General features: G+C 36.5%; 1 protein-coding gene across 6 annotated transcripts; it reads left to right on the top strand.

The window, feature by feature from the left end:
• The first annotated feature begins 147 nt into the window (after window positions 1–147).
• On the top strand, window positions 148–17,719 carry LOC116679872 (natural resistance-associated macrophage protein 2). 6 transcript variants are annotated; one of them, XM_032509368.1, is made up of 17 exons: window positions 148–320; window positions 3,478–3,562; window positions 5,186–5,322; window positions 5,718–5,837; window positions 6,399–6,518; window positions 6,618–6,724; window positions 6,842–6,912; window positions 6,999–7,066; window positions 7,183–7,338; window positions 7,714–7,872; window positions 8,041–8,127; window positions 8,884–9,003; window positions 9,099–9,248; window positions 9,388–9,461; window positions 10,303–10,456; window positions 10,756–10,809; window positions 15,021–17,719. In XM_032509368.1, exons 2-17 carry the CDS (start codon window positions 3,529–3,531, stop codon window positions 15,090–15,092), a joined length of 1,683 nt encoding a protein of 560 aa, XP_032365259.1. In that variant the 5' UTR covers window positions 148–320; window positions 3,478–3,528; the 3' UTR covers window positions 15,093–17,719. The 6 variants fall into 6 exon arrangements, with proteins under 6 accessions (XP_032365259.1, XP_032365264.1, XP_032365261.1 ...); XM_032509370.1 differs by lacking the exon at window positions 148–320 and adding an exon at window positions 609–633; XM_032509369.1 differs by lacking the exon at window positions 148–320 and adding an exon at window positions 3,052–3,075.
• Window positions 17,720–18,061: the final 342 nt, after the last annotated feature.

Genomic DNA, 18,061 nt, shown 5'->3' with positions numbered 1-18,061 from the left:
CCGTCAGCACCATATCTTTATTATGTCTATGGTCAGCACCACAGACATATAAATGTATGTGGATGATCAGCACCGCCTGACAAGCTAAAACCAGGGCAAACGATTTGCAACAGCTCACCCATTGACCAATCAGGACAGGTAAGTTGGTGCACATGCGCATTGAGTCTTAAACTTACAGTTACAGCTACGACTTTGGCAGTATTTAGCTTGATAACGTGCTACTTAGCTAGTTACCTTTAAATTTACACATATTGGGTCCGTTGAAATGCAGCTTTAATCGTCACAACCTGTAATTTAACACTCTCATAAAGTATACCCAGGTAAGGGCGTTTTTATACTTTGATAAGGGTCACGGCAGCAGACCCATCAGGACAGCTAGCTAACTCACCATAGAAACTTGTTAGCTTTGTCACACTGTGGCTAGATTGACTGTGTTGGCGCGTCGGGGTTTATGTTATCGGGTTTGTTAGAAGGGTTTAAAGGCGATGGAAACTTCTCTGGTTCACATACATCGTTAGTTAGTTAGCGGCCAAGCTTGCTTTCATTTTTAGCTATGTTTGGTTCAGCTGCCGCCACATCACCATGTAGCTAACGTTAAGTTATCAAGACGAGAGGTCAAACGTTGAACTTCAGGTTAGCTCTTTACTACTAACGTTACTTACTCTGTGATTTTGTAAAAATCAATTGACATTATTCAAACATTAAAAGAGCGTGTTGTAATTGTATTACAAAGGACAACATGCTGTTCTTAATACGTGTTGCTGGAGTTTTTACCAGTTAAGTTTGCTTTTCCCACTCTCTTCTAGAGTAGGATAATTGACAGACATACCCTAGCTAAATTAACGGAATTTGGTCCACTGCCCATTTGTCAGGCAAGTTTAAGGTGTTAGTTGCTGAAATGTAACCGTGAATGGGATACACGGGAAACAAATATCTTCTATATTACATAACTATCTTCTATATATCCTTCTAACAAATATTCGAGGTGTGTGCATGTTCTATTATTTAAATTTCCTGGTTAGACAGAGCCAGAGATAACTCTTTTAACCTTTTCAACAGCTGTGTGCTTGTTGTGTTAAACATACAGTGACGTGCATAAGTTTGCACACCCATGCTAAAGTTGACTAAAAAGAGAAATAAAAATCATCCTTTGGAAGTTTATCTTAATGCCTTAATTAAAAGAAATTAGGATAGTCAACTGTAGCATGGGTATGTAAACCTATACAAGACACTGTAGCAGTGTTGGAGATGGAGGTTTTATGTTTTTGTGGAGTTGCTGAGTTCTCATTTAAAAAAAAAATAGTAAAGTTTTTGTGTTATTTCAGGAAGAAGTGGTAGTTTGTCATGTAGGATTCTTGTTTAACATTTTGAATCAGTTTTCTTTGGCATTATTATGTTGCGATTTATGTTTTCTTTTGCATGGGCTATACAAGCCTGCACGGGCCATCATTTGAGGGGTGTAACGTTAGAGATAATTTGCCAGTTTGGGAGTTGTCACAGATTTAGTGATTGTAAAAACTGTTCTGTGCAGATTAAGCCTCCAACGTGTTTGTTGAGGCCAAGGCTTTTTGGAGAAGTTTGATGATCCAGTAATGTGGTTTCTAACTAGGCTTACCAGTTTTTAATTGACATGTACAACCTTGGCCAATTTAACTTTACAACATTTGGTAAAGTCAAAATTAATCATGTAGATGATGACATCAATTTTAATTCCTGAACTTTATGCTGGTGCTGTCATTGAATAATGTTTAGCGTATTATATGGATTCAGTTTTATCAAATTCTTAGCTTCTGCTGGGAAACATTGTCAGTCTAACTCTTTTATCACCACATAGATATGGTTGCCCATGGTGTTTGACATGATTAGTCCTACATCGTGAGTGATTGGGATCCGATCTGGTGAGATCACTTCTACCGTCCTCCAAAATGATGTTATTACTCTTTCATTTTATCTTCAAGTTAGTGAGTTAATGTTAGGAGGAAGTAAACCTGCAATCCCCTGGCTTCACAGGTTAAGATGAAATACTTCTTTGTGTTGAACCCTGCAACAAGGCTGACTGAATAAACCGTTATTAGGAGGGTGTGTTCAACAGGGATGCCATTTAGTACATGTTGGTGTGTGACACATGGTTGTTTGAGGGCTGTTTGGACTTGATTGAGTCTGGGAAAAATTATTGAATCAAACTGATGCACCTGATCCACCCGTCATCAGGTATTAAACTGTAGGATAATTTGTACTAGTTCAGGATCATTGCTGGCTTGATTTGATCATGTGTCTTTACTATTTCTAATGTGTTCATTTACTAAATGACAGCTGACTGCAGCCACATGAGGACACATGAGATTCTTAAAAGATGCAGTGTCCCGCAGCCAAGTGATATATATAACTTTCTTTGGTATCTTTTTTTTTTTTTTGTGGAATGATCATTACATTTTACAACACGTTTTTTTGAGTGTGGGTAAAGATTTAATATTTTTGCAAGCTACCTCTAACTGCGCAGCTTGTCAACATAAGTGTTTTTTGCCTCAATGGAAAATGTTTCTTTTTAAACCTGGGGAAAAAAAGGAGGAGAGATGTTACAAGAGATGTAGACAATTGGTCATTTTTTGGTGTAGTAGAGAGTCATATAGATCAATTTATTGTTGGAAAAAACAGCAAGTTACCTTATTTTGATAGAAAAATAACTAAATAACTTCTTGCCTTGTGGAAAGGTTGATTCATTTTGACATATGCGATATTAGGGGTTTATGTGGTTCTTATACAAGAAACCGCTCATATTTTGCTGATAGCTGACACAATGATAATTGTTGCGACTAAACAAAGTGCCACCAGGAACCTTATGCCCTGTTACTTAAAGCATGTGTCAAGTTGTAAACCTGAGGAAGTGGCACTCTAATGGAAACTTTGACTGTTGGGAAAGCTGCGCCGTCTGCTGCCTCAGCTCGTCTTATACCTCACATGGTCCCATAGTCATGTGCTTTTTTAGAGGAGCTACACTCTCGATCTCACCGAACGTGGTGTTATAAAATGCAGTTATCTGGATGGACTGAGGTCTTTTACTTCATTTTTCATGTGGTAAGTTTAGTTAAGAAGTGAGAGGAAGGATTCATGTGATTCATGGAAGTGAAATGCCAGTGGTCAACATAAGGTTTCCTGTCAATGCTTCTCTTTAATGTAGTGAGTGACCTCTCACATGCTGTTAATGTTGCTTAGTCATTTTTATGACTTGTAAATTCTATTGCTAATAATGGGGGGGGAGATAACAAAGTGTTGCACAGTCATGTCTTATGTTCAAGTTTTTTGTTCCTCATGTGAAAACCCTTGACGTCTCTTTAACAATCAAACAAAGGAACACAAAACAAGACTTTTAAGCCTGTTAGTTTAGAGAACAAAGCGTCACTTACGTGATAATTACTGTTTTACCCTCTTGACTTTCATGCACCTTCAGATAATGTAACTGTTGTTGTCTTTTTCCAGGGAGGCTGATATTCATCCCTCAAGTTCCCAGGGATCCTTCAGCCTGCCCTGATGAAGGCCGCGCAAGACGGAGACCTCCTCGAAGGTAACTGCTTAAGATAACAGAAACATGACTATCACATTAGAGACACACCTGCCATGTTCTCCAACGTTAAACACTCTGGGCATTTGGCTGAAACACACTCTCTGTGTCAGTATGCATGTTGACGGAGCAGCTTAAAACAACATTTTGTCTTGGATGCATGTAACCACAACGCTGTGGTTTAACTTCTGAAACCTCATACTCAACATATTTATATAAAAGAAGATTTCTTTTCTTCATTCCTTGGAATTCTTTAAGAATCAAAAATGCTCTTAATTTTCTTTGCTTCTTTTGTGATCTTTATCACTGCTTGTGTGATGCTGTGTGATTTGTTGAAGTGTAAAGGGCAGGTCCCTTTCTTTGCAGGTCATTTATAGAAATGGGATGTCGTTGTGACATCTAATGACAAAAAAAGTGATGATTAAGGCATTGTTGTATAAAAGCCGAGTCACTGTTAGGGAGCAGTGGACTTTGGGCTCAGCAGTGAATTGGAGATGAAGGGTGAAAAGAATGAAAAGTCCAAACTCAGTGAGTAGTACACATCGTTTACTGGTAGATTTTTAAGTTGGTAAATATTAATTAGTCTTTTGTTTGTAATCCTTTTTCTGTAATTGTGTTCGTATAACAGATGTTGATGGAGTCATTGGGTTTAAGATTTGAATGATGTGGCCCAAATCCCAGGTTATTACTGACTGACTAAATACATAAACATTTAACCAAATCTCTAATGTAGCAGTTTTGAATGCGAGGTTGAATTGTTTTTTGCTTATCAGCAGTGAGGTTCTCAGAATGGTTGCTTCTGGTCATTAAACTGGCTCATATGGCTTAATCCTTAAGTGTATGTAGTAAAGCTCCTTCACAGACATGTCTCAGATACTCTGAATAAAGATTTAATAGGGCTGTGCTTTGTGCTCAAGTTTTTTAAGAAAGCTGGTTTGTCTGGTTTTGTTTATTTTTATTGGCAGAGCTGTTGCTGTTCTGCATGTATCGGCTGTATCTCTGTTCAAACTTAAAATCTCACTGGTCTCTCTTTAATAGGCAGCCTAGTTTATAAATTATTCTTTTTTCATCTCTTTTTTTGCTTAAAGAGGTAAGTTTGGTTAAGGATTTGAAAAGCAACAAAGGTTGCAGTTTCCAAAATATTAGTCATGTTGCACAGCAGATCTCTAGAAATGATTCATCATTTCTATGATATAAATAGTTTCATGGGGCAAATTGTGCTTTTGATTTACATCTGGCTATTTCAGGTTATCTTATTAAGTTGTTAATACATTGCAGGTGCCATAATATACAATAAGGTCACTCAAATCATGTTGCAGGGCCCAGAGCACCTTGTTGCAGTAATTGTGTCACATCCATAGAATTTTTCAACATTTGAATGGGTCCTTGAAAAGTTATTATAACTGATCAGAATGATGTTCATAATGTGCATGTGCAAGTAGGAGCTCCAGGTAAGAAAAAAACAAAGATGTTCCATAATGGCAGCTGCCTTGAGATACTGAAAGCGTGAACTTGATGGTAAGCGGTATTAGTGTTCCAGCAGTGGATAACCTTTTCTCTGTTTACGTTACTCTTACTCTTCTCTCATCACTAATTTTTAGTTTTTCTCCTCTTTGGTTTTGTTAGACGACTCCCATCAGGAGAATGGAGTCCAGACTAATCAGTACAGCTCCATCTCTCCTCCGGCCTCACCAGTGGCCCAGGATGAACCCTTCTCCACATATTTTGAAGACAAGGTGGCCATTCCCGAGAATGTCAGCCAGGTACTGTCTCACAGCCGCTGTTTTAAATTTTGGTTGATTTATAATTAGATTAGATGATACTTTATTTATCCCGCTGCGGGGAAATTCCCTTGTTACAACAGCGTTCTCTACAATGAAAGCAAAACAAACAAGTAAACACACAAGAAAAACAGGCAAACAATAGACAATGTGCAGAAGGTAGACTGAAGTAAAGTAAAGTGGCGTCACATAAGGTATTCATGTACGGAATGTAGTAGCTGGGTTTTTCAATTTGAAAGATCAATTATAATCCTTTTACCCTTGTTGGACAGTTAGATTTGGGAATCAAAACACATTTCATTTTGGAATTGAAACAATACTAAATTAATCAAATTACAGCATAGGTAATGATGAAATTTGTCTGTCCCTCTATTCAGGTGTTCAGTTTCCGTAAACTCTGGGCCTTCACCGGACCGGGGTTTCTGATGAGCATTGCTTACTTGGATCCAGGGAACATTGAGTCCGACCTGCAGTCTGGAGCTAAAGCTGGCTTTAAGGTGATATATACAAACCATGTTAACCTAGACATCCAAACTAACATGGCTGTTCTGCAAGTTTCCTTTGGTGGGTAATGGGTGTGTGTAGGACAAAATGTGAACCATAATACAGTGTCATCTATTTTAGCTTTTTATTCTCTTCGTCCATATTTGAGGAAGTGGTTCTACAGGTTTTTGTTGTTCTCTTCACACAGATACATATCTTTTCCCTAAAAGTGTCATTATTTTAATAAAAAATGGCCATACTTCCGGTTATATTTTGTCTGAGTACAGTGTTGGTGTCTTAGAGGAGTGACACATAATAAACTTGATCAAAATATTTCTCTAAGGAAAGGCATCTACTGCATAAAGGTGTTATTGTTATTCCCATCATAGGTATATCCACTGTATTATTAAAAAGAAATGGCAGTTTTTATTGTTAACATGAGTGAGAATTTACACAGTTAGCTATTATTTAAATCTGGCAGTCTGCACAAGTAAAACTCCAGTAAAGGAAGTAGTATATGGTAGGATAGTATTACAGTAGGAAATACTGATTGTATCCTTCTTTTTTTCTTTCAGCTCCTATGGGTGCTCCTTGGAGCCACTATCATTGGGCTGTTGTTGCAGAGGTTAGCTGCACGCCTCGGGGTCGTCACTGGGATGCACTTGGCTGAAGTCTGCAACCGCCAATATCCCACAGTGAGCATTCCCTACTCTCAATACACATTAACTTCCCTTTTCTTGTTGTAGACTAACTTTTAATGCTTGGGACCGTATTTGTAAAATCTTTTTTTTCAGGTTCCTCGGCTCATCCTGTGGCTGATGGTGGAGCTGGCAATTATTGGCTCAGACATGCAGGAGGTCATTGGCTGTGCCATAGCTTTCAATCTTCTCTCTGTGGGCAGGTACTTCCTTCACTGGTTGTCCATGAAAAGTGACTGCAAACCTTTTAGAGATTTACAAAGTACATTTCTGATGATGGTGAGGACGGAGTTACTGTAGTTCTTCTCTTTCTCATCCAGGATTCCACTGTGGGCAGGAGTCCTCATCACCATCACAGACACATTTGTGTTCCTCTTTCTAGACAAATATGGTACGGATACACCATCACTTACTTTTCAATCAATGTCTAAAGAAGCTGTGCATCTCAGCGTTGATACAGTTTGTATCTCCTTTTAGGCCTGAGAAAACTTGAAGCTTTCTTTGGCTTCCTCATCACAGTAATGGCTCTGAGCTTTGGTTACGAGGTAATAGGACCTTGCAATTTCCAATATAATTCAAGTGTTTTTTAACAGTTGACAGAGTTTTTGCCAAGACGTTTATGACACCATGACATGTTTGACTCTGTTTTGCCTGTCTGTAGTATGTGCTGGTAAGTCCAGACCAAGGGGAGCTGCTGAAGGGGATGTTTGTGCCGTACTGTGCCGGGTGTGGGCCTGTGCAGTTGGAGCAGGCGGTGGGAATTGTAGGCGCCGTCATCATGCCCCACAACATCTACCTGCACTCAGCGCTGGTCAAGGTTAAAAAGCATTTAAGAACTTATCACTGACTCTAAGAGAAGCTGAAAAACTTTTTGACAAACACAGAAACCAGTAAAGACTTTTTTTTTCTTTTTTTTCAAGATTCTAGAGAATTTCTAAATACATGTTTGTCAATAGACTCTTGTCAATCATTTTTGATAAACTGATTAGCCGTCCCATCCAATTTTTTTATTCAATTTGCAGAAGTTACAGCATATTTGTCAGTGTCTGACACAAAGTATACATTTTTACACACATTATGAATTATACCCCTAAACTCTGCAGTATAAATGCAGTTTTAAAACATTCTTGAAGCAGACTTTGGGTGTTTGATGAAATTTGAGAGTTTTTCTGTTTACCTCCTTATGTACCAGTCTCGGGACATTGATCGCAAAAATAAGAAAGAAGTAAAGGAAGCAAACAAGTACTACTTCATTGAGTCATCTGTCGCTCTCTTCGTCTCCTTCCTCATCAACGTCTTTGTTGTAGCAGTCTTTGCTCAGGCGTTCTACGGGAAAACCAATATTGAAATGGTGAGTGTACACCACAGTATTAAGAATCCATTCCTCTTTACTGCTGAAGCTTGTTGTCTTTCATATGGAAACACAGTGGAGTAATTGTTCTCTGATAAGTACTGCTGACACACAGTGTCCAGAGCTTTTAAGTTGTGGTTTATTATGTGCGTGTGTCCCTGGTTGCAGAATAAGGAGTGCAATGAAACCGGCAGCCCTCACTCAGATCTCTTCCCTCTCAACAACGGCACACTGGAGGTGGATATCTACAAAGGGGTATGTTTAGTCATCACCACAGCAACAATAAATCACAGTTGTATTGATGTCGGAGGACGTATAAGATCACTTCCAGTTAGTACTTTCACTTCCTGTTGGTATATTTATTTTAGTACTAATTCTATTGTATTCATACAATTAGTTATGTAGTATAGAAAAGAGACAAAGCACATGTACCTGTTACCCTTTAATGGCAGACATTTGAGCTGTGTCCACGCTACATACTAATTGGATCCAGTATACGGTATGTTATACACTAATCTGTATTGTGCTGTTTTTTGCAATTAGGATACATTAAATCAACATACTTAACCATTTTATACTAATTGGAAATTATGCATTATGTGCATAATTGGGGGTGCTGAGATACTCTGGAAAATTAAGATAATTACCAAAGATGTTATTCAAATTCAAAGATTTGTTTAAATTAAATAAATTCAAGTGCCTATCATGTATGGCACAATAATGTAGGATATTCTGTTAAAATCAAGAGCCGGATGCTTGACTATTTTCAAGTTTTGCTCTACCATCATCACTACATAAAGAATATGTCGATGAAATGAGACTTATGTTCTACTATTCTCTACTCTGCTACTCTCATGCTGCCTTCCTCTCTGTAAAAGACAAATGACAGACAAGGAAAAAATAATTTATATTCCTTACCGACTTTTACTCCTTGAACAATGTTCCCCCTCCCGCATTTCAACCACTGATGATAGATCATTTATTTCTCTGTGGGTATGTCTGTCCGTTCAGGGAGTGGTCCTGGGCTGTGTCTTTGGGCCTGCAGCCCTCTACATCTGGGCAATAGGGATCCTGGCAGCTGGACAGAGTTCCACCATGACAGGGACTTATTCTGGGCAGTTTGTCATGGAGGTAAGATTTCCTATTGGGTATATACCTGGAAATGGGCAAATACTAAAACACAGAAAAGTGGGAGTGCTCATATTTTTACTTTTGTGTTTGCAAAGGGTTTCTTGAACCTACGATGGTCCCGTTTTGCTCGGGTGTTGCTGACCCGCTCCATCGCCATCATACCTACACTGCTGGTAGCCGTTTTTCAGGATGTTCAGCATCTGACCGGGATGAACGACTTCCTCAACGTGCTTCAAAGCATGCAGGTCAGGAAGAATCATTTAAGAAAGCCCTCACAATGAATTCTGTCAAAAAAAAATCCATAACATTAACCTTCTCTTACTCTGTCCTATTGTGTTTTACACAAAACTGTAAAAATATTGACTATAACTTTCCATTCAACAGCTACCATTTGCTTTGATCCCAATTCTGACATTCACCAGTCTGACATCCATAATGAATGACTTTGCAAATGGAATGTGAGTAAATATACATTTCTTTATCATTCATTCGTGACTTCGTTTTTTCAGGATGTGTTTTAGGATCCAAGTCAATTCAAGTTGAAACTAAGAAAATGTAAGACGGGATCTCTTTTGGTTTGACAGCCAGTGAATTTCTTTGTGTTAAGTTATTCATCGACAAATCAAATGCAACTTGTTTGCTCAATGTGACCCACTATACAGTTATGCTGGATGAATTTAGCCTAGACTTGGTTGCACAAAAGCAGAGGCACCTAAGTTACAATAGAGATTTATTCTGTCCAGCTAGCCTGCTCCTGACCAGGCTAAAAGCCAGGATGTAATAATCCTGGATCCTTTACTCTTCACTCAACAGTGTTTTTTACTTTGTTATTAGCCTGCATTAAAATACGAGTGGATGTTGCTGTTCGTAAAGCACTCTTATTATTTAAAGTTGTCGATTATTTTTTTTATAATTATTCATGTGACAGTCATTGTTACTGTTGTATTGCTGTATTAACACCTAGCCAGGATGCACAGATTAGACTAGGTCAAGCCTCGCTTTATCAGTTAACCTGGATTTATAAATTCTACTTTTGTGCAATACCCCCCTGATTGACTCTGTTCCAGACAAGTTTATTTTGAACTACAATGTTTATTGAGTGTTTCACCATCTTCAGACATGTAGACTGGTAATTAAATTTGAGGCTGTTTATGAAAAAAACAATCCAGGCCAAGATTGAGTTATGCAAACTAGAAATTTCCTCAGTGTTACTGTCAGAAAAACATACTTCCAGGAGACTGTTCGTTTGTGAAAGAACATTGTTTCTCATTGGTCTAAATAAACTGCCTGTTTCTTTAGGGTGTGGAAGATTTCCGGAGGTATTGTCATCCTGTTGGTTTGTGCAATCAACATGTACTTTGTGGTGGTCTACGTGACGGCGCTGAACAGTGTGCTGCTCTATGTTATCGCGGCTCTGCTCTCTGTAGCCTATCTGTGCTTTGTATGCTACCTGGTGAGTATTACTGCATCACTACATTCATGTACTTTAGTACATTTTTTTAGCCTTTTTTTTTTAAAATGCAGATAATGATTCTCTGACAAAGTATAGTAGTATAAATGTTTTACCAAGTTTAAATTAGTTTATCAATTTTCTAATGCATTTCATAGAATTTGTTAGCATGACGATGGAGTAAATTTAGATTTGATTTTGAAAATGGACTGCTTTTAGTGTATTTAGGTCTTCTCTCTCACGGTTATTTTAGTTTAAAAAAAAAAAAAGCATTTACCTCTCTCCTGTGTTGTTGTCTGCAGGCATGGCACTGTTTGGTTGCCTTGGGGGTTTCCTGTCTGGACTTTGGCAGCAGGGTAAGCAATCGACCTGCTGTGCTCATAGAGGAGCAGTCTGAGTACGACTCCTAGAGCCGAACAGGACAGTAACCACCAGCATTCCTCTTTCCTCTTGGAGACACTGAGCCCTGTACACAACCAAGACTTTTCTAGATTGTGTAGGATCTTGAAAGCACATTTTCTGCTACTGTCACCTGTTTATTTTGTGTTAGGCTGGTTATCAGAATTTTTTAGGTAACCAAATTAATAGTAAACCAGCACAGAATTTGTTTTTTTAGAAATTGTTTGATGATTACAAAGACTTCTAAGGAAATGTATATACATCATTTGACAAATCAATTGGTGTTACAATCCTCAATGGCAAAAACTATATTCAACTCTGCTTGTAAAGCAGCATACTGCAACATGAGTAGTTTATACAACATGTAGCTCTATTGATTAATAACTCAATGATCTGTATCTTTAAACCAGATTTTCCATTTTTGTAAAATACTTTCTACACTTTAAAAAAAAAAGAAATAGCAGCTCAGCTTGTATTTTCACCACATCTTTGGGAAAGACATTCCCGACAGTTTTCACACACTCTGGTCATCATGAGGAGAATGACAGAGGATCTCAATTAAAAGTTAGATTTTACAAGTCCTCAAATAGAGTCGTGCCACAAGTTGGGTTTAACTTGACATTTCCCTGCCTGTGGGAATAGCAAAGCATGACAGACGAAACGCACAATATAGCTACACAAAAATCCAGTTTTATTCAGCATCAAATAACCTTGAAAAGGCCCATTTGAATTGCCACAATTCAAATAATAACCAAACTATATATATATATATATATATATATATATATATATATATATATATATATATATATATATATATATATAAAGTTTGATTACATAAATACAACAGAATATACGCATTGTATGAAAGATCCAACGTTTGCAGTACAACAATAATGGCTGCTGTGTTTCTGCCCAATGTGCTGTGGAGGTTAGAATTAAACCTTTTCTTTCACATTTTACGATTGTTTTCATTAAGTAAGAACTGACCTAACTATCACCTAAAGTAGTGGTCTTTTTCATTACTGGTTATTTCTCTTGTTCCCTAAGGCATGTACTTATGCTAGTTGTACCATGTTCTCTGTGAGCCCTCTTACCCCCCAGTGTCCTAGTGGAAGGAGCCGAGGCTTAGTAATTATTGCCAATCAGTCTACCTCAACATACTCATCTCATTTGATTCACTGGATTTTTGCATCTAACATTTTAATAATAATTCATATTTTTAAGATAATATAATTAGATAATCACATAATTCACAGGACAGTTATGTTAAACCTACCAAAATCACCAAACTATATCCAGCCCCTTATTGTGGGGAAAAGAAGAAGTAAAAAAAGAAGAAAAAAAAAACCATATCTGTCTAACATGTCAAAGAAGCTAAAGTGGCAAGTTTTGGTATCATGCATAAATTATGCATGCACTTCATTTGTCACATCCCAGTCTCTTTGTTCTGCACAAGTACAGAGTAGACATCGGGTTAATACAACCAAGTCTGTGAAGGAGGGATTTCTATGTAATTTTTGATATGAGGCAAAGTCTGTTAGAGTTTACTTGGTCATCGCTACCTGACGAGAACTATTGTTAATGTGATCAAGACTAAACTGGTCCATGAAATTAAAAGACTCCATTCAAACTAGTAACACTTTATATGACTGCAACCTTGTCCTCTTTTAGTGCCTAAATAATTAGGATGCCAGTGACTCTGCTTAATCAACACCTTAAAGTGAGCTTATCAGTGAATTAAAATTGAGTGTGAAGGAAGATAAGTTAGTAGCACTGTGAAGTTGATACAGATGTTGTTTCATCCCTTCCTGACTGTGAGTTTAGGTGTTGGATAAAGAAAAAAAATCCATAGAAGTATTGATTTTTTTTTTTTCTCCTTGCTTTTCTTTAGTGAAACCATGATAAACCTTTACTCTACATTTTATTTAGTATTGTTTGTCTGTGGAGAAAAGCTTCATAGAATTGTGTTGTAATATGTCATATTGCGATACATAGTGTTATAATTTGAAAACTGTGACTTATTTAATCTGCTGTGCAGACAAGGAAATGAATTCAAGTAATGTGGTAGCTTCGAAATACTGTCGTTGTCATAATTGTTATTTTCATGACAAAGCTGTGTTTAAAGGAGAACTGAAAACAAAAGTCAAAACAAATAAAGAGGAAGTCGAGGTTACTTATGTAGCCCAAAATCACGAGTTTGTCTCAGAGGGATTTACAGTCTGTAATCTATCTTTAAACCCTCGAAAGCAGTGATTCTGTGAATTAGTTTTCAAAAATGCTACGGCTTTGGTTTAAAAACCGGTCAAATCGGATGAATTTGAATATAGAAAATGATTATGCTAATTCGGGTGCATCTGGTGTTAATGAAGTTACAGTGTGCCCAGTGCTCTGCACTGATTTATTTAAGACTTCAGAAATGTTTTTGTTCTCCTTTCTCAATGTTAGTTTATTTTAAGTGTATGTCTGTTTCTTTCTACTAAAAATAAACTATTACTATTAACTGTAGATTCACTGAAAGCTTAAAACATAGCTTGTTTCACTAAAACAATATACATATTAAATAAAACAATGCAAAGAGAATTAAAACTTGTTTTTAAAATTAATTATTCATATTTAAATGTAAGACAGGTGCCATCATTTCCACTACCAGGTGCCGTAGATTACAGCACAGTCTGCCTTCACACAGCTTTGTGTAAGTCTAGCGTGGCTTAACACAAGTTTAGCAGCAGCAGTTTGATGTGGAAATTAATATATGAACAGCACAGCAGCTTTCCTTTTGGTCTAATCCAAGTACTGTGTAGCATACAGTTCATGTGATCACGATCTCAGGTTCTTTCAGAAGTTATCGATTTTTAAAGTTTGCCCTGTGGTGAATCAAGTACAGTTTCAGCACTCCGATTCCGAGTTCTCAAAAGCGTTCATAAAGTTTCTCAAGGTTTTCAGGCTTCTGTGACTTTATACATTGTCACATGAATATCTCACAGGCAACAACAAAAAAAAACATGGCAAAGGCACATTTAGACTGTTACAAGGTTATTAAACCTTCAATGCAGTAAAGTGTAAAGTGTCTGTCCTTGCTACTGGATAAAGAACCCCATGTGTTCAAAATAAATGGGAAATAATGGAGATATGGACATTTGTTGGCGTCTTCTGTCTGAATATCTAAAGGATTCAAGCATTGTGTTTCAACTGTTTTTAAATAAACTCTGAATTAAATTATTACATTATATTAGAAGGCAATAAAGGACCGTTTTCTAAAAAATGACTAGAGAATTATCTTAAGATGGAAGTTTTCTCATGCAAATGTTTTTTTTTGTGATAAAATTTATTATAAATTTAAGGAACAAACAATTACAAACAGTACACTGAGCCGGAGAACGTGTCCCATGAAAATAATGTTAAAATATGGTAATGGTTTCTGTTTTGTGGCAGCTTTGTGACAATGTAACTTGCCTTACTGTACATCCTGCTGTAATGTAAAATGCAAGATGTGTTGGACACATTTCTCTTTCCTGGATTAAAGGATCATAGGCCAAATTGTTCTTTGTTTTTACTTTATATTGCCAGGGTTGATAGAACATGATGGTAGGCAATATAAATTCTTTTTTACATTTACAAATTCACAGTGTGAGCTGATTGAACCATATTCACAAATGATCAAAAACCAGCACTGATTGTGATCTTTTCTTCTTATTAGTATTAAATATTTCATTTTTGCATATAATTTCTAAATTGCAGTATAGCAAACCACTTACACTTGTCATTCTGTGTATCTGCATTCTCTAGGTTCATATGGCCTGAGAAAAGCTAGCATGTAGATGTATGTACATGTATAATGAGCTGCAGTAACACTGATGCTTTCACGTTTCACGATAAGCACAATGTGTATAGCTAGCATGTAGTTGTTTTTTTCTTCTTCAGGTAAGTAGAGTAGGGTCAGAGTATTTTCTTAATTTTTATAATTCATAGTTTACACTTTTGCTATGAAGATTTGAGAATCCGGTGTAATCAATATAAATTGTGGCAAAATCATATGAATGATTTTCTTTTATAATTCAGGTTGTCCTCATTAATGTTAAAATAATGCCACGCTGATTCATGTGATGAGTTAACCGTCTGTGTACAATAATAATCTCCTCACTGATAAATCTCTTCTCTCTTTCAGATGCAACTGTCACAGCACACAGACGGTTACCTAATGAGTGACATGGATACTGATAGTCTGTTTGAGAGATAGGAGGACTCATTGTGAGCGGCTGTTGAACTGATGACCCGACAGAAGTGTGGGACAACTGAAGCTCGGCCAATATGTGTTTGTCGTCACCTCTCTGTGCCTAACAGGTTTTTAAAGTTTCCTTACAGTACACAGTGTGGTACACCAGCCAATGTCTAATCCAATGATGGGTGTTTTCCATTGCAAAGGTCTCAGCAACCTCAGCTAAATAATGTTTATGCAAATAATGGTTAAATATGTTTAAAGGATTTAGGTTCTTGTGACGGTAAACTACTTCAGGTTTTTGACACAACAAGAAACTTAAGGTCCAATGTATCATGTTTGCCAACCAGACACAACTGTGATGAGATTATTGCTTTCCATTTAGAAATCACACAATAATTAACTCACTATTCCACATCATTGAGATGGCAGTCTTGAGTTCAAAGACACGGTGGGTTGTTTTTAACCGGTGCTGCACCTAAGATGCTACGGGCCTCCAACATGGCCACCAGGCTGCAAAATTCATCTAGTTTATTTTCTACCTTCAATCTTGCACTTCTTTTGGTTTGGTTTAGGTGACATGACATAAATTTTTCCATTATCACACACCCCCACAAAGTGAGAACGAGATAAATGTCATATGTAAATGTTGTATGATTTATTCATAAAATAGAAAAGTCAAACACCAATGTTGCAGCATGATATTAACAATTCTTGTATGCATTTTGGTGGGGACTGATCAGCTTCCTTTTATTTTATTTTCTATTCCAATAAAATCTCTAGGGATTTAAAGCATTCACATTTGTAAATATTAGACAACATTTTTTTTGCAAAATAATATATTAAATATGACTATACCACTTGAGAAATATACAATATATTTGTGTGTGATTAGTCACAATTTTTCTGGTGTTTTATACGATATAAAAGAGAATGACAGTTTTATGTCATTTTATGGTCAGTTACAGATCTATTTTAGAGTCCAGGAATTTCTGTTCTAGGAGATGAGGTCTGTACAGTACATATTGTTTTGTATTTCAAAGTCTAGTCATGAACAATTGCTTATTGTAAATTATTAAATTATTGCCACCATGTGTAGGAATTTAAAATTCTATCTCAGTGGTCCTTGGTAGTATTGTATCTAAAAAAGACACTGGCAGCAGACACTCACATGTATACATTCCCATTTAATTAATTTATGAATTTTAGTTAATACATTTGCAGTAGAAGTTTCATATAATTGATCAGTGAATGCAGTCCTTGGAGTTTGATCCACTGAGTGATAAGTGATAATTTTATATATTCTATTATTTCTATTGTCATTTAAGCTTAGGTCAGTTAGTTTTTAGTTTTGTTTATTTATGTGTAGTTAATATATTTTTTATAGATGCTACTTTGGCTATTATGGAGTTTTAGTTGATGTTTAGTTTGGTTTAAAATGTTTTAATTTTGTTACATCAGCAGCTAGCCTTTCTTAAGCCAAATTTGCACCGGGTGTAATGTGTGCAAAAAAGAATCGATGAATGAAAGAAAATTATGGCGTATAATTTCTGAAATGAATATGGAAGAAAAAGTTAGAAACTGGTAATCTGGTGCAAATAAAACGGTAAATATATAACAAGCAATGTGTTGTATCACGAGTAACCGCACGGGACATGTCCATTGTATCTCACTGCTCCTGGTATCCTGGCACAAGATAGTTTTGGTTATTGGACTCTGGTTTACCGGGAGATTCATGGGAGTTTGTAATTGTACAAAACATGAACAAGTTTGACTGTTTCAAATGTGGGAGATTAGTGTTAGCTTAGCAACAGAGTGTCTATACGTGGGACAAATGCCTTTTCTTTTTTTTTTCAGAAAATAAAACAAGTAAAAAGAGTACAGAGAAGACACTAGAGAAGGAGACAGAAAACTATATGAAACAATAATGCCAAACCACAAGAGAATCTGTCATGAAAACACACTTCAGAGGTATCATTGTGCACTGTACCAAAAATACCAAATACCAAAAAATACTACTTACCAAATACTAAACTGCACTTGTATATTAGAATTGCTGTACAGACAACCACAGTGCCCCATGTATTCACCACTGTGCCTCATTTCTAGGATGTCCCGCACACTATTCAGTCACTAGGATTACAAGCCAGTACAAGAATCTCACAATGTTGTAGGTGGAACAACTGTAGGGTGGGGTATAGAGAGGCTTATACTACATTTTTAATATATTTTCAAAATTTCTTTTGGCCAATGTGTTCTGCATTTGCCGTTATACTTTCTGAAAGGAAAGACTAATATTTTTCTCAGGAAATGTATAAGTGTATTTTCCCCCCACTAATAGGTTGTATAAAATGATTAACTTGTGTGACTACTTTCAAGTTTGAAATGACATGTCATGCCAAATAAAAACCAAATATTTGTTCAAAAGACCTTTTTAGTAATTTCACTCCTGGAAAAAACACTTTAAAATAAATAAGTGAACCAGCACTTGATTACAAAAATAATGGGCCATGGCATAATTTAAAGCATTAAAGTTGATATTGTAAGCTGTATACAGTAGTTTTACATTATGGAGGACCACTGACACAGCAGAAGGTTAATACTTAGCGGTTAGCAAATGACGTTAGGAGGACTCAACATTCACTCAACATATCTTTGTGACGGAGAAGTGCATTTGGTCAAAGAATGTTAGTGTTAGTGTGTTATAATCTAGCTTCTAGTGAAATTTATTGAAAACATGGCACTGCCCTCAGTTAAACCATATTTTGTATTGCTAACTGTGTCATGTGTTACATGTAGAATTGTATTTTAAAGTGTCTAAGTATGTTGGGATCGTCAGAGACCATTTTCTGGTTTCTGGTAAATGTGATATTTCTGATTTGATTCAATTGTATGGTATGATACAGTATTAGTATTAGCTAAGACTGTACTGAAAGTGTTTATTCCTGATTTTTTTTTCCTTTCATTTTTTGACAAGATCAATTGTTTTA

Source organism: Etheostoma spectabile, unplaced genomic scaffold (assembly GCF_008692095.1).
Source record: "Etheostoma spectabile isolate EspeVRDwgs_2016 unplaced genomic scaffold, UIUC_Espe_1.0 scaffold00018250, whole genome shotgun sequence".
NCBI classification, from domain to species: domain Eukaryota; kingdom Metazoa; phylum Chordata; class Actinopteri; order Perciformes; family Percidae; genus Etheostoma; species Etheostoma spectabile.
This window is presented reverse-complemented; position numbering and strand designations above follow the sequence as displayed.